The following is a 16,073-nucleotide window of genomic DNA, read 5'->3' as shown; positions in this document are numbered from 1 at the left end:
CTCATAAAGGTCTCCCATGCAAGTCAGTCCCAACTCCAGTCTTTCTAATCTTACTGCTCCCAATCAATATGCCTAATAACCTCCTCCTCCCAGGGCATCTAGTCAGAGTGTTCAGGCTAAACGTTAAAGGGCATCTTCAAATGGAGTCTTCTCTGTTCAGGCCTGGATAGGGCCTTGGACCAGAAAAACTGCCCTAACTTTCTCAATAGACTTTGAAAAGCTATCACGGGCCAGCTGTATTCACTTCCTCATAAGATTATGTGCTGCTAGATGTACTTCTCAGATCAGACCCATTTCTGAGGTCTGCATGTACTCCTCTTGGTGGATGAATGATCAGCCGCTCCCAATAGAGCTGTGTCTACTCTGCGTCTTGGTGGTTCTTATAGACTAGCTGCTTTGGCTTCACTTCTGAATATTTGCCTGTCTGTATTCAAAACATTCAGACTTTTAAATACATAAGTGATCTTAAAAAGCAAACGGAACGTTCAGCACAATTAATAATCGTTTTTAATTTCAGGAAAATCCCAGTTTGCAGAACATGTGGCAGAAAGGCTACCAGGTCATTATCTCCTATGAAGACTGCATTGCAGAGAAGCATAAGGAGCTGTGGCCTCCAATTCCCTACTGGTGGGGTAACACGACTCGGACCGAGGCTCTCATCCGCTATTTGGAGAAAAAGAAACATAGTGGTCGTCCAGGTACAACACAACTTCAGGCTTACAATCCTGTGCATAGTACTATCTGAAAGAAACACGTTAGTTAGATTCCTCACCTTAGAATATCCCCAGGCGTCAGACTGGATCCGGAAGATTTTTCGTCAGCAATACCCCTTGCGCGTCGCTAGGCGTCGTCTGCGGCTCCGCGTCCGTCGTCGGCGTCGTGCGCCGGGATGACGTCGTTGGAGTACTTAGACGCCGCCCTCGCGCGCTGACGTCAGTTCTTCTTTTTTCCGCGCCAGTAAGCGCAGATCCGGGAGAGCTACCCCTTTAGTCACTTTTTGACTAAATCTTTTTGATCATTTTTGATCGTTGTCTGTCGACATCTGGTGCCGGTAGGATGCCTGGGTTCAAGGCTTGCGAGGATTGCCATCGACTGATGTCGGTGACCGATCACCACTGCCGGTGCCTCTACTGTTTAGGCCCCGACCACGACGCGGAGTCGTGCTCCGACTGCCAGGCCCTGACTTCGAAGGCTAGGCGGGAGCGGTCCCGCAAGCTTCTCGAGCTTCGCCACTCGGCTCCGCGTCGTGCGCGATCCCGGTCCAGGAGGAGGTCCAAGGATCGCTCGCGGAGCCCTAGCCGACGCCACCACCGATCGTCCGGCACCAAGTCGTCGGGTAAGTCCAAACGTTCTAAGAAGTCCAAGAGGCGACATCGCTCTTCGGACTCCCCTCGCCGGTCGCGCGACTCGGCCGAGGGTCAGGGTGGTTCCACCCCCGCGGCTCCAGCGGAGCCGCAGGCGCCGCGTCCGTCCCCACACCCTCCGGTCCCTGGGACTAACGCGACGTCGGCGGAGATCAGTGCCTACCTCTCGGCCATGAGGAGCCTGGCCCCGCCGTCGACACCCGCTGGCGCGCCTTCGGGCCCCGCGGACTCGACTGGGCGACCTTGCCTGCCGGCGGCTCCGGCCCCGGCGCTGTCGACGACTCCGGTCTCGACGCCGCAGGTCCCCGCGGGGCCCATGCCTGGGCCCCCGTCGACGCCGGTTGACCTGATCACTCCTCCACCGGCGCCGGCGAATGAACCACCGACGCCGCCACCGGCGCCGCCGGCGCAGACGCCTACACCTCCGGCGCCGCCGACGCCTTCGGCGCCGACTCCGGACGGCGTCCCACCCCAGTTTAGCCCTATTCCGGAACCCGGCGCCGCAACGGCGTCGACCGACGCCGCGTCCGGCGCCGCTTGAGACCTATCATCTCTACAGTCCGGTTCCGATGGTTTCTCCTGTTTATCAGGAATCGGAAGAAGGGGGCGACTGGGAGGGGTTCGAGGACCCTATGGCTGTTCAGTCACAGCTTTCACAGGACTGGGCAGATGAACTGGGGGAGGCCAGTGGGCTGGACACCTCGCCGGACACTGGATTCACTTCTCCTCCGACTGTGGCTTCGGAGGAGGGTGCAGCATTTTCTGTGGTGCTGCGCAAGGCGGCCGCAGCCCTTGGGCTCGAGCTGCCTGCCGTGGCTGTGAGGACTAACATCCTCACTGAGGTGCTTCAAACCGCAGCAAGCTCCACTGAGCCTCTGCTACCGTTCAATGAGGCCCTCACTGACGTTCTTCAGGGCACCTGGTCCAAGCCCTCCACAGTTCCTCCTGTGGATAGGAACGTTGCCAGGCGCCACCGCCCTGCTCCGGGCGACCCCAGTTTCCTGTCCCAACACCCCACCCCCGAGAGTCTGGTTATCCAGGCCTCTACCTCCCAATCCTCCTTCCCGACCGCTCCGCCGGACCGGGATTCCAAGAGACTCGAGCAGTTTGGCAAGAAACTGTTCTCGTCCCTTAGTTTGGGCCTGCGGTCTTTGAACACCGCCTGTCTCTTGGACCGTTATTCCCATTCCCTGTGGGATACGGTGGAGGACGTGCTGCCCCTGTGTCCGGAGGAGGTCCGGACACATCTTACCCAGGCTTTGGCCGATGGGAGGGATGCAGCACGGCACGCCATACGTTGTGGGCTTGACACCACGGACTCGCTGGGTAGGGCGATTTCCACCACGGTGGCGCTCCGCCGCCACGCCTGGATGCGGTCCACGTCATTTTCCGGGGATGTCCAGAACACCCTCATGGACATGCCCTTTAATGGCACTCGCCTGTTTGGTGAGAAGGCGGACAGTGCGCTGAACTGCTTTAAGGACTCCCGGGCTACGGCCAAGTCCTTGGGCCTCTCGGCTCCACGGGCGCACACCTCCGCTTTTCGCCCCTTTCGTGGCCAAGGAAGGGGCGCCTCCTCACGTACGCAAAGCCACCAGCCGCAGAACCAACCTGCGCGCGGTCGCGGACGTGGTTTCCGCCGTGGCGGAAATGGAGGACGACGTGGTCAGCCCACCTCCACCCCGGCAGCATCCGCCTCAAAGCCCTCCTAGTCCGAGCTTTCAGGCCCATACCACGCCAGTGGGCGGCAGAGTTCGCCATCACCTGCTCCACTGGCGGTCCATTACATCGGACAGGTGGGTGCTGCAAATCGTCCGAAGGGGCTACTCCCTCCCCTTCGAGACGACCCCTCCAGCCATGCCACCGCAGCACCACCGTATCTCGGGGGATCATTTGAATCTTCTCCGCGAGGAAGTTTCGGCCCTCTTGGCCAAGGGGGCCGTCGAGCGCGTTCCGAGTCCAGAAGTAGGTCGTGGTTGTTATTCCCACTACTTTCTGGTTCTCAAGAAGGGCAAGGGGGGCCTACGCCCTATCTTGGACCTCCGGAACGTCAATGCCTTCCTCCGAAAGGAAAGGTTCAAGATGCTAACGTTGGCTCAGGTTCTAGCTGCCCTAGACCCCGGAGACTGGATGGTAGCGTTGGACTTGCAGGACGCATATTTCCATATCCCCGTCCTGCCGGCCCACCGGCGTTACCTGCGGTTCACGGTGGGCCAAGAGCACTTTCAGTTTACCGTGCTCCCCTTCGGCCTCACCAGTGCCCCTCGGGTGTTCACGAAAGTGATGGCGGTGGTCGCAGCTCATCTGCGCAGATCAGGGGTTCCAGTCTTCCCCTATCTAGACGACTGGTTGTTGAAGGCGGGCTCGCCCAGGCTGTCGTCTCCCACCTCCAGACTACGGCGGATCTCCTGCATTTGCTGGGGTTTTCCATCAACGTGCCGAAGTCACACCTGAGTCCCTCTCAGAAGCTCCTCTTCATCGGAGCGGTTCTCGATTCGGCGCAGTTCCGGGTCCATCCACCGGAACAGCGGGTCCGGGATATACAGGCCCTGATTCCCATCTTTCGGCCTCTATCCTGGGTTTCAGTCAGGCTAGTGTTGCGGCTTCTGGGGCTGATGGCCTCCTGCATCCTACTAGTGCATCACGCCAGGCGGCGCATGCGGGCTCTGCAGTGGGACCTGAAGTTTCAGTGGGCCCAGCATCACGGCAACCTGTCCGACCATGTCTTGATCTCGGAGGGCACTGCACAGCAGTTGCAGTGGTGGCTCACGGACCGCGAGTGGGTCACGGGCAAGAGCCTCTCCCTTCCCCAACCGGAGCATGTCGTGGTGACGGATGCGTCCCTCCTGGGATGGGGTGGCCATATGGGAGAGGCGGAGATCAGAGGCCTCTGGTCTCCGGCGGAGTCTCGTCTCCACATCAACCTGTTGGAGTTGAGAGCGATCCGGCTTGCACTGAAAGCCTTCCTTCCCTCTGTCAGGGGAAGTGTCGTGCAGGTGTTCACGGACAACACCACCGCCATGTGGTATTGCAACAAACAGGGCGGGGTGGGGTCGTGGACCCTTTGTCAGGAGGCTCTGCGCCTCTGGACGTGGCTGGAACACCAGGGCGTCACCCTAGTGGTTCAACATCTGGCGGGCTCTCTGAACGCCAGAGCAGACGAACTCAGCCGCCGGTGCATGATGGATCACGAATGGCGTCTGAGCTCCGAAGTGGCGCAAGGTCTCTTTCAGCAGTGGGGAGAGCCTTGGTTAGATCTATTCGCCACCGAAGAGAACGCGCAATGTCAGCAGTTCTGCGCGTTGGAATTTCCAAGGCGGCACTCGCTCGGCGACGCTTTTCGTCACGAGTGGAGTTGCGGTCTGTTGTACGCCTTTCCGCCTATACCACTTCTGCCCAGAGTGCTGAAGAAGATCAGGCACGACCGGGCCCAAGTCATCTTGGTGGCTCCGGATTGGGCACGAAGATACTGGTATCCCGAGCTACTCAGTATGTTGACCGATCCCCCGATTCGTCTGCCCCTTCGGGAGGATCTTCTGTCGCAGCAGCAGGGGACGGTCCTCCACCCGAACCTGTCCAGCTTCCACCTCCATGCGTGGAGATTGAGCGGCGGCAGTTGATGCCATTTGACTTGCCTCCTGAAGTCTGTGATATCATTCTGGCAGCCAGGCGTCCCTCCACAAAGTCGGTATACGCCTGCCGGTGGAACAAATTTGTGGCATGGTGCACAGCAAAGGCTGTGGATCCCCTTTCCGCCCCTCTTTCTGAGGTTCTCCTCTTTCTTTTATTCTCTGGCCCGGCAGGGCTCTGCCCTGGGCACCCTGAAAGGTTATCTTGCTGCCATCTCCGCCTTCTTGCGGCTTCCTGATCAGCCTTCTCTTTTCAAGTCCCCAGTGGTTACACGCTTTCTCAAAGGCATAACACACACGTTCCCTCCGGTCCCTTTTGTAATGCCTCAGTGGGACTTGAATCTGGTCTTGACATTCTTGATGTGCGCTCCCTTCGAGCCTCTTCGCAATTGTCCTCTTCGTCTTCTGACTCTTAAGACTGCTTTTCTGGTAGCCATCACCTCGGCTAGACGGGTGAGTGAGCTCCAGGCTTTATCTTCAAAGCCTCCTTTTCTGTCTGTTCATCCGGACAAGGTTGTCCTTCGGCCTCGTCCCTCCTTTCTTCCTAAAGTGGTGACTCCATTTCACCTTGGGCAGTCTGTCACCTTGCCCACCTTCTTTCCGCCTCCGCATCCTTCCAAAGAGGAAGAGAGGCTCCACCGTCTGGACCCAAAACGTGCGCTCTCCTTTTATCTGGACCGCACAAAACAGTTCCGGGTGGACGACCAGCTTTTTGTTGGGTACGTGGGCGCTAAGAAGGGGAAAGCTGTGCACAAACGGACCATCTCTCGGTGGGTCGTTTTGTGTATAAAAATTTGCTATTCCTTGGCTAAAAAGGACCCTCCTGCTGGGCTGCGCGCCCATTCTACTCGGGCCACGGCGGCTACTACTGCCTTGGGACGGGGAGTCCCTTTGCAGGACATCTGTCAGGCGGCGACGTGGGCTTCGCTACACACGTTTGCCAGGCATTATTGCCTTGACAGCCAAGTCCGGAGGGATGGCTTCTTTGGCCGTTCTGTCCTCCAGGACTTTCTGGTGTGATCTTGGTTCGCAGACCCACCACCGGGGATGGTATTGCTTGGGTATCTATTCTAAGGTGAGGAATCTAACTAACGTGTTTCTTTCAAATGAACAAGTTACTTGCCTTCGGTAACGATGTATCTGTAAGAAACATTAGTTAGTTAGATTCCTCACCGACCCACCCATCCTCCCCGTTCTGCGAACTGACATCTAGGGTTAAGGTTGTCCTTTCAGGCCCCTAGATTTTATTTTTGGCACCAGTGTCGGTCTTTGCATGGCTCTGCGTTCCTGGCGCGGAAGGCTATGTACAAGAACTGACGTCAGCGTGCGAGGGCGGCGTCTAAGTACTCCGACGACGTCATCCCGGCGCACGACGCCGACGACGGACGCGGAGCCGCAGACGACGCCTAGCGACGCGCAAGGGGTATTGCTGACGAAAAATCTTCCGGATCCAGTCTGACGCCTGGGGATATTCTAAGGTGAGGAATCTAACTAACTAATGTTTCTTACAGATACATCGTTACCGAAGGTAAGTAACTTGTTCTTCTCCTTTATACAGTACAGTTACTGTGGTCCTCATATTCATGTTTTTTTAAAAAATTTTTAATTAAAAGTGGCAATCTGACCCACAGTTTGTCCTTCTCAAGGTTCCGCTGAGAAGTACACATGGAACGATTATCCAGTAGGTCTAATAAGCTCATCCTAAAGAGAGGTGGACATGTACCTTGGCTCTTCTGTGGTTGATGAGAAGGATATGCAATGGTACAGTCCTGCACTCTTATCTTTTTCATAATTGAGGGATGGGACTCTATTCCTCCGTTTCCAGTTTTACCTACTTTGTCACTTTTGGGTAATACTTTGATGCCTAAAAAAAATGCAATGCACCAATTTTAAAATCCTCTTGGTACTTTACATGCAGGATTTATCACGTGAAGAGGGCATGCCTCAGAATGTATTTGCTGCATTTACTAATGTGCCATGTGTCGGGCTGAGTAGCTACGTAATTGGTATTGGTTGGGCTGGTGCTGCCCGTTTTCTCTGGGCTCAGTGTCAGTCACCAATTTGTTGTGGTCTGGCCTCAGGGGTCCTTGTGACCACTCTCAGGCAAACCTTATTTTAATAGTGTTTTCACCTCATTAATTTTCCATGTATAATAGTTTGTGATTAAGGGCACCAATTTACCCAGCTACAAGGTCCTCCACTTATTATGGGGCAACACGTTCTCTATGTCACTCTCATGTCTTTATAAATCTGATGTTTCTTCCCTGACCCTAGAGACGTCATCCCTCATAATGTTAAGATTACTCAAAAACCTTACCTCCAAATTTATTATGGCAATCAAAGATCAGTGGCCTGAGTTAAACCAGTGCAACAAGACCCACCCTTATTGGTAGTGGTGCCATACTTTCCAGACCTGTGTTAGACATCACAACTCTTCCTTGACAACACAATCTTCAATTAACTAGTGAGAAATATATTTGTCCCTCTAAGAGGTATATGTGCATTCAGCAGAGAAACAAATACTCATCACAAAACCTGGCTCCATTTATTACCACCTTGGTGTTATCAAACCCTTCCCAGCCACACAGAAAAAGGATCCCCATCAAGAATATTAAGAATTTAAGGGGATGGTTGTAATGAGATGGTTACCTAGACTGAAGACTAAAGACTTGGGTAGAAGAAGAGGATGCTTTATTACCAACACCTCAGCCACCAAGAGCAACTGACGGTAGTTCAAAAGTCCACATTCTTTTTACATCATGCATTCCAAAGTGGATTCTAGTAAGGATGTATCAGAGTAGATATTGCACTTCTCCCTCCTTATTAGAGAAATTTGCAAGCTGTAAAGATAAAACCATATTAACAAACCAATATACAAATAAGAATGTGCAACAAAATAATTCCACATAAAGAGATCCACCCTCTGACTTATTCATCCAAGTACCCCAGACATTTACATCCTCTGAAACTTTCTGTCTTCGATTTCATTTTTAGTGGGTAAACCAACACTATTTGAAAAAACAACTTTATTTATCCATAGGCAATCTGCAATCTGTAAGGGGAGTGTGTGTCTGGGTTCTCACACCCCGATGGGTAATGTGGCAATCCACCATTCATTACATTTGTTAGAAGATACGCATGTCATTGCATGCGTGCTTAAAGTTAAAACAGGGACCCTCCATGTTGCTGGAATGGACCACTTGGAACACGAGGACTTGCCTCACGTCAAATAGGCATTTGTGTTTTGTGGAACTGCGGCGTATTAACTTACCCCCGTCCTTTTATCCAGAGCTTACAGAAGATTAGGTATGCCAATATATAGGTCCTGATGAAATGCTGAGTGATCGTCTTTCGACACAATTCAGACGTGAAACATGTCGACCCCAGACTTCAATGATGAAGCATGCCACTATTGAGTGGGTGAGGGTACTTTCTCATTTGAGCGCATGCTCCCAGTGACAACATACAGACTCCACTGAGAATCTGCCATAGACAGTGTGGAACAGTATACCCCTGGTTAACGGTTCAAGATTTGCGTAGACGGCATACTGTACCAGAAATCTCCTCGCCCTCCCGTTTGTAGATGCAAAAGATATTACCCCTATTTGGGTTAGATATATTTTTTAAGGACAGAAGACGTCTGTGCCACCATTTCAGAAGTATCCTATGGCTTTCCACATTTTTCTCCTTTTCTCGTGCCTTACTTAGCAAATGGCTTAGAGCTCTGTTGAGCATAACCCAGAGCTGTCATAACTTATTTCAATCCTGTGCTAATGATACCCAGATAATTGTGGGAATTCCAGAAATTGACACCTTTGTAAGTCTCGCTGATGGGTATTGAGAACTCAAAAAATTAGAGCTGGTGGTAAAACAGTGTTGGAAAAACAGGAGCACCTTTATTGACATTAAGGCTAAGGCCAAGTTGCTGAAGTTATTACAAATTACGGTTCAAAGCCGGAGGATCCTAGGGAGAGTTTAAAGACCGCACAGGGTTTATTCCCCAATAACAAGATAAACAACAGTACAAAACCCTGAGGTCTATGAAAATATTAGAAATGTATGGAAGCTCACTACAGCAAGGTTACATCAAAACAGAGGAGTGAAACCGAATCAGTGTCTACGCCCAATAGATCTATCTTTTGGGCATATCCCTATGTAGGACGTAATCCCTCACTCACCAATGGTGACATGCTTCATCATTTGGGATTCTCTTCCCAGAGGAAAAACCTAGTTCCTCTGGGGGCTACAACCCCCTCTCTGAGAGAGAGGAGCTCAGGGATGTTTTGAGATGTGGTACTGGATATATAAAATCCACAAATGTAGAGCTACTAGTGTGAGTGGGGGTGCAGCGCATATAAAGAAAATTACAAAATACTGTGAGGGTAAGTGAAGTTAAAACTAGTTCAAGGACGTATAAACAACTTTATTGTGGAACGTTCTTGACCAGGATTAAAATAGAGTGCACCAACAGTCAAAAATTGTAAACCGTAGGGAGAGGAGCCAAGATGGCGACCGGAGCAGACGCTTGAGCGCCCGGCTCCGTCGGCCCTTGGCCTCGGACTATCATCCTGACTCCTATCCTCGCCGATTTTCGAGGTGCAACGTGTGCGACGACGCGCTGACCGCGCCGCCGCTTTCCCGGAGTCTTAGCCCGCCCGGACGCCGGAGTTCTTGGTGCTTTTGTTCTCCGCACTGGACCCCTGCTCTATTGTGGCCTTGGCCGGCCCCCTGGAAGCTCCGCAGTTACCGGACCCGCTAGCGTAAACCTGAGCCCCGAGGTCCCGGTCCCACCTCACACCACGGACTGTCGCCGGATGAGCCGGGGGAGGGACGCCCGGACACCTCTTGCACCCCGCACCTGATGGGCTGGAGCATAGGGTAAGCCCCGGTGCGGCGGGTCTCCTGCCCCGTTCTGTGGACCGCGCTGTGGGAGGCTGCAGACCCCCTTCTTCTATTGCCTAGTCGGCTGCAAAGAGAACCCGAGGGAAGGGCAGCGACTGTTGGCTTTTCCCTGTTGCGGCGCAGACCTGAGGGGAATTGCCTCCTTGCTACGACCCCCCCCCTGGCCACTGTACCGTTCTGCGGTAAAACATGGCGTTGATTGCCTGCTCGCGGCTGGGGGATGCTACTCCGGTCTCGCCCGCTGCCCGCTTCGCCCTCCCTCTACCAGACACCAGCTCCACAGTGCCGTCCCAGATTGCTACCGATGTGGGGGCGCAGCCTCCGCTGACATGCGGCTCCGTTCTGGCTGCCCTGCGGGACTTTCGTCTACAAATGTGTCTTGGCTTGCAAGCGCTGAGTGAGCGGTTTGACTCCATACTGTCGGCTGCGGGTCGTGAGCACCCTGTTTGTCATCAACAAGGCGTGGGTCTGCCAGTGCTTTTGTCCTCTTGCGGGGACGCAATGGCTGTTTATGATCGTGCTACACTGGTGCCTGCATCTGGCTTTACCGGCACCCAGGATCAATCGCTCTCCAGCTCAATTGCGGATACTTTGTCTCCCCGTTCATTGCTGCCTGCTTCGTTGTTGCCTGCCTCACCGTGCCCGCAAGAGTATCCAGCAGAGCGACACCTGACGTCCTCGAGGAACCGTTCATGGTGGCCTACTGCTTCTTTTCTGTGGAACTCCTGTACTTTACATGCCAGGTCCGGACTTCATGTGGTGCACAAGGGGACCTCAATAGATGGTCGGCGGCCATTTTGTGACTCTACTTCACCATCTTCTCCCAAGCGGCCATATTGTCTTTGTCTGCACGGGGTGCGGGGCCTTCATGTAGGGGCTGGTGTAATCTTAAGCCCGCGATCGGGCCAGGGCTGAACTGACTTATATCGCCATGGTTTCACGGATGGGCTGGACTGGGACTGGAACTGTTTGCATATGTTGTGCGCACTCGTCGCGGTTTGCCCGTCTTCATTTAAATTGTTGTGACACGTTATCTTCACACGACCGCTTTTGGCGTAGTGGGTTCTCAGTGTGTGGAGGCCATAGCTGGCCGATGGTTACGGGCGCTCTGGGGTAACGTAGGCTCCTCCCCACTTACCTCTCTGTTCTCTTATTTTTCTTTACTCTATTCCTACTTTCTCTCTTGTCTATATTTCGGGTTCATTGGGCGACAGGCACTATGCTGGGGGGGGGGCAGGCCGTAGCCTCCGCATTGGTGTAGGGTGGGGGGGTAATTCACTGTTTCTACTTAGTTCTATGGGCCTTTTTCTTTTATGTTTCTGCGCTATACTTGTTTCGATTCGGGGTCCGGGTGTGGGGTGGATTGAGTGGGGGCGGCTCTGGAGAGGTGCATATTTACTCATGTGACTATCCTGTTATATAACTGCATCGCCTCACTGCCTGAGATTTTCCTTCCACGACCGTTTTAATGATGCTGCTGCTCTCCCGTGTGGTGAAGCTATCTTGCGGACTCGAATCTCCTTGGTTCTTATTCTTTACTGATTTTTTCCCTGATAAAATTATTTTGAAAACCTTAAAATTAACCTTCACTTCTCCTTCCCCTGGTGTCAAGGATCTCTCCAGTGTATACCTCATGACTCGTTGCTAATCTTGACCGTGGATGCGCAGGGGATGTAATGTTTGTACCAGTGCTTAACCGTACCGTGGCCGGCCTGACGGTTGTAGGCCCGTATTTGTTCTTTTCATATGCACAAATAAAGGTTTAAAAAAAAAAAAAAAAAAAAAAAAAAAATTGTAAACCGTGGTGGTAGAATAACACTGGTTGGTCAACATGTTTCAGCCATATAGCTTGTTCGAGGGCTAGGCTTTCATCAGGACCGGTGATGCTACTGCAGAAGTGAAACTGTGTGTAAACACAAAAAGGATACAAGGACACACACTCTCTTGAAGTGTCCGTTGAAGGTATATTTTACCTACAAACATGAACAAAAAATATGGAAATACTTGGTATTAACAAAGATAATGTTTCACAAAACAGAATCAAAAAATCAAAAATAAAATCAACTCACCCGTAAACACTGGGTAAGTCACCAACCTCTACCTGGCAACCGCTCAGGAAAGGAGCACCGCTCTAGAAAATAGTAGCATCACCGGTCCTGATGAAAGCCTAGCCCTCGAACAGGCTATATGGCTGAAACATGTTGACCAACCAGTGTTATTCTACCACCACGGTTTACAATTTTTGACTGTTGGTGCACTCTATTTTAATCCTGGTCAAGAACGTTCCACAATAAAGTTTTTTCTACGTCCTTGAACTAGTTTTAACTTCACTTACCCTCACAGTTTTTTGTAATTTTCTTTATATGCGCTGCACCCCCACTCACACTAGTAGCTCTACATTTGTGGATTTTATATATCCAGTACCACATCTCAAAACATCCCTGAGCTCCTCCCTCTCAGAGAGCAAGTTGCTGAAGTACCATCCACTCTGTCTCCCAAATAGAGTGTCAATCAATCAATCAATCAGTGACACTTGTAAAGCGCGCTACATACCCGTAGGGTCTCAAGACGCTGGGGGGGGGGGGAGGGGGGGTGCCGCTACTGCTCGAACAGCCAGGTCTTCAGCTTCTTCCTGAAGGAGAGGTGGTCTTGGGTCAGGCGCAGGTCGGTAGGGAGGGAGTTCCAGGTCTTGGCGGCCAGGTAGGAGAAGGACCTTCCTCCTGTAGTCGCTCTTCGGATGCGGGGGACGGCGGCGAGGGCGTGGTTGGCTGATCGGAGGTGGCGTTTGGGAGCGTGGAAGTTGACTCGGCTGTTGAGGTAGCTCGGGCCTTGGTCGTGTAGGGCTTTGTGTGCGTGGGTGAGGAGGCTGGGAATTTGTTGGAAGAGTCACTCCACAAGGAAGAGTCACTCCACAAGGAAGATCAAATAGGGATGGTTGTTAAAATAAGTGAGTGATGCAGCCCATCCCACAGATACTGACAGTGGGGCTATAGTGAATATTTTTATAAAAATTATTTTTATTTTTTCATTTGCAAACAATACAACCAGCAGGCAACTGGAACACATATTTCCCCATAACCTCTGCAGCTGCGGTGAATACTTGCCTGTAGCTTAAAAAACATTTTGCCAGATTATTAGAAGCTCAAAACAAGTTTGTCATATTTGAAAGGCCAGATGTCCATTTTAAGATTTTATGTAATATAGTAAAATGAATGCATGGAATTCCAAGTCATACTCGTTGTTGGCTAGTGCCTTCATTGCTCTGTCATTTCACTGCAGCTGAACTCTTTCCTAGCCATCCTGATTATTACCTTACTTTATACGAAGTAGGGATTTCGCTCCAAAATGACACTGACCATCATAACCTGTTATACGCCTACTTTTCTATTTTCTGCTCTGGCTGCTGTGACTGATGCCTGATTTAATACTGATAATGGAGACTGCTGCCTCCAATCCCTCTCTTGGTGGCCTTTGACATACTAGGCGCCAAGTATTCCTCGACACCAGTGCAACAGACTTTGGCATGCCTCACGTAATGCTCAAATGATTTTCCTCTCTCCTTGAAAACATAAAATAGATGAGTATTTTTTAATTTTTTAAAACACCCATGTCAGAGTGAAATTTGGGGTTCTCCATGCCCAATGTTTCGCCCTGATATAAAACTTTACATGGATACCCTAGGGATATCTATTGCCAATTAATAACTTTCCCTACATCAGTACGCATATAACAAACCAGTCTCTCTGAAAGCCTCCTCTGCAGCTGACATACAAAGCCTGAAATGTTAACCTTCACTCCATCCATTCAAGGATGTCTCCTTTCTGCATAATATGCAGTCCTACCAAAGATTCAGTGGTGGCAAAGTAGAACATCAAGTCCCAATCGGGCTAAATGAAATTCAACTAGATAGCTTGCACACCACCCAGCCCAACCTTTCTAGTAATGTCCGATTCCTCGGCTTCTGCATTGAGCTCTTTATATCTGTCCATGGTCGTGTCAGTAGGAAAGCCCAACCAGCCTGGTAGGGTAACTGTTTTGGAATTGAAGTACTTATTGTTGAATTGAAACAAGTCTGTCCTGCCTCTTAATGATCATTTTTATCTTGTTCTATAACCAGGTGGGTTTTTTGTTGCCGGTATCAACCTCACTGAAAATCTGTGGTACATACTGAAGCACCCATTCGGATCCCTGAAGAAGTTGACAAGATCCAAATTACCACGCCTCAGCGACTGGGTACAGGATCAATGTCCAGGGGGACAGAAAGACGGCATCAACATTATTGCTGGAGATTTTGTAGAGATGGATTGTTTCGTCACTGACGTCATTGAACTCAACCAAAAACTTTTGATTCAGAATTGCAAGCGATACCTGGTATAATGATGGGTTCTTGTTTTGGGACTGAAGCCCAAAGTCATTCTTAGTCCTTCAGTTAGTTTGCTGGGCAAACTAATATTGCAGCGAGACAAGCTGGTGTGGTGATTGTGTCGCTTGGATTTGGATACTTCATTATCTAAATAAGTTCAACCATTCTAATAAAAACTTGAACACCATGGCATGGATTTTGATAGTTGGGTATCTGAGAATCATCAGCGAAAAGATAGCTACAAGTCATGTCAAAGGTACATGCATTTTCAGAGGAACTTCTGTTTACTGTTCAGTGCAATGTTGATAAAATACTTTATCTGCCAACCTTACGGAATCCCAGTTCATGGACTACTCCTTATATGAAAGTGCCAAATGTTTAATACCATTTTTGTGATTTATATCTCTTCTCTCAACCGGTCTCAAATTCATAAAGGAGCAGTATTTACTTTGGCAACATTCTTATCACTGGTATGAAAAGCAGTTGGACAGACCAATGGAGGATGCAGATGCAACTGTTGTGGTGAAGAGACAATGCACTGTCTAAAGTGTTAGTCACAGGGTTGAAATATAGATTTAAAATTCTTGTTTTTGGAGATGTCAGTCTAAATTGTGAATGATGGTTAAAAGATGACGAACTGAAACATACATTCTCAAATCTGTTTTTGGGGTGAAGGCGATTTGGGAGTTTAGATAGTGAAAATAGCACTTTAAAGCCATGTCAGACCTTTCTACTGTTAGAAAATAAAAAATGTATTAAAAAATCGCCAAACTTAATCAGAGTGGTTTAGTGAAAATAAGCGACATGCAAACAGCAGCATAGAAGAGACGGCAATTGTACTGCAGCCTCAAAACACTACAGATAATGCTGCCGCCAGCCGAGCATTCCGAAGTTCGATCAGTTTTGTTTGTGCTTGCGCTGTTTGTTATTGAACCCCCATTTAACATGTTGACTATCTGCCCTTGGCCTAATCATGCCTCAGTGGTGTTCATATGACTTAGGAAAATTTAATTGTGATTTATCTTACTGTTACACACATGGTTGTGTATTATCCGCAGAGTTCGAACTGTTGCCCTCCCTACTCATATCACAAATAGTTTATGAAAAGTTACAAAATAATGAGCACTGTTGAGCCTTTCTACACAACCATGAAATGTGGTTAAAGGGGGGGGGGGCGACTAAACAAGCCTTTGCCCAAATATCTTGTCATTGTCTTCTGAAATACCTTCAGTGGGTCAAACACTGTGTCCCCCCCCTAACCCCCTCTCCCCCCCCCCCCCGCAATAAGTGCCCTCTGTACCTACTGTGAACTCTTTCTTACACATTGTGCACTGCTTGTTATGGAGACAGATACCTGCTCACATGGCATCACACTCAACATAGCTGTGGAGGGCATTGTTAAGAGATGCTTTACACTTATGAAATCCTATTATAATATTTCATCATAATCATAGGAAGTGTGTACAGAGGTACGGAGAGGGAGCTAGAACACCTTTGCACAACATATCTACGCGGAAATTGCCTTTGCTCAGTTGCAAATGTTTTTTCTCATGCAGCTGTGCAGTATGTTTTGGATAATATCCTAAAAATGTGCATCTGAAAAGGTGCAATTCTAAATTAAAATACACACACAAATTAACAGACGACATTAGACACTAACACCAATTTGCAAGATGTACCTGAAATTGTGTCCCTGGTAGTTCACAAAGGACGAAGGCTGGTTTGTCCTGCGTTTCCTTTTCTTCGTTTTAGGGAAGTGACTTCAATGATTACTATCACTACAATGTTGATCAAGAAAGTGTATGATTCTCTTGC

General features: G+C 50.1%; 1 protein-coding gene across 2 annotated transcripts in view; it reads left to right on the top strand.

The window, feature by feature from the left end:
* PLCXD1 (phosphatidylinositol specific phospholipase C X domain containing 1) overlaps nucleotides 1–15,023 on the top strand; it is a 135,202-nt gene extending 120,179 nt beyond the window's left edge. For both annotated transcript variants that reach the window (XM_085622845.1, XM_085622846.1), the window contains 2 exons: nucleotides 518–698; nucleotides 14,013–15,023. In XM_085622845.1, coding sequence (XP_085478971.1) covers nucleotides 518–698; nucleotides 14,013–14,272 — 441 coding nt within the window. In that variant the 3' untranslated portion in view covers nucleotides 14,273–15,023. The remainder of the gene's footprint in view (nucleotides 1–517; nucleotides 699–14,012) is intronic.
* Nucleotides 15,024–16,073: the final 1,050 nt, after the last annotated feature.

Source organism: Triturus cristatus, chromosome 8, assembly GCF_964204655.1.
Source record: "Triturus cristatus chromosome 8, aTriCri1.1, whole genome shotgun sequence".
NCBI classification, from domain to species: domain Eukaryota; kingdom Metazoa; phylum Chordata; class Amphibia; order Caudata; family Salamandridae; genus Triturus; species Triturus cristatus.
Note: the sequence above shows the minus strand (reverse complement) of the source record. Positions and strands in the feature narration are given on the sequence as shown.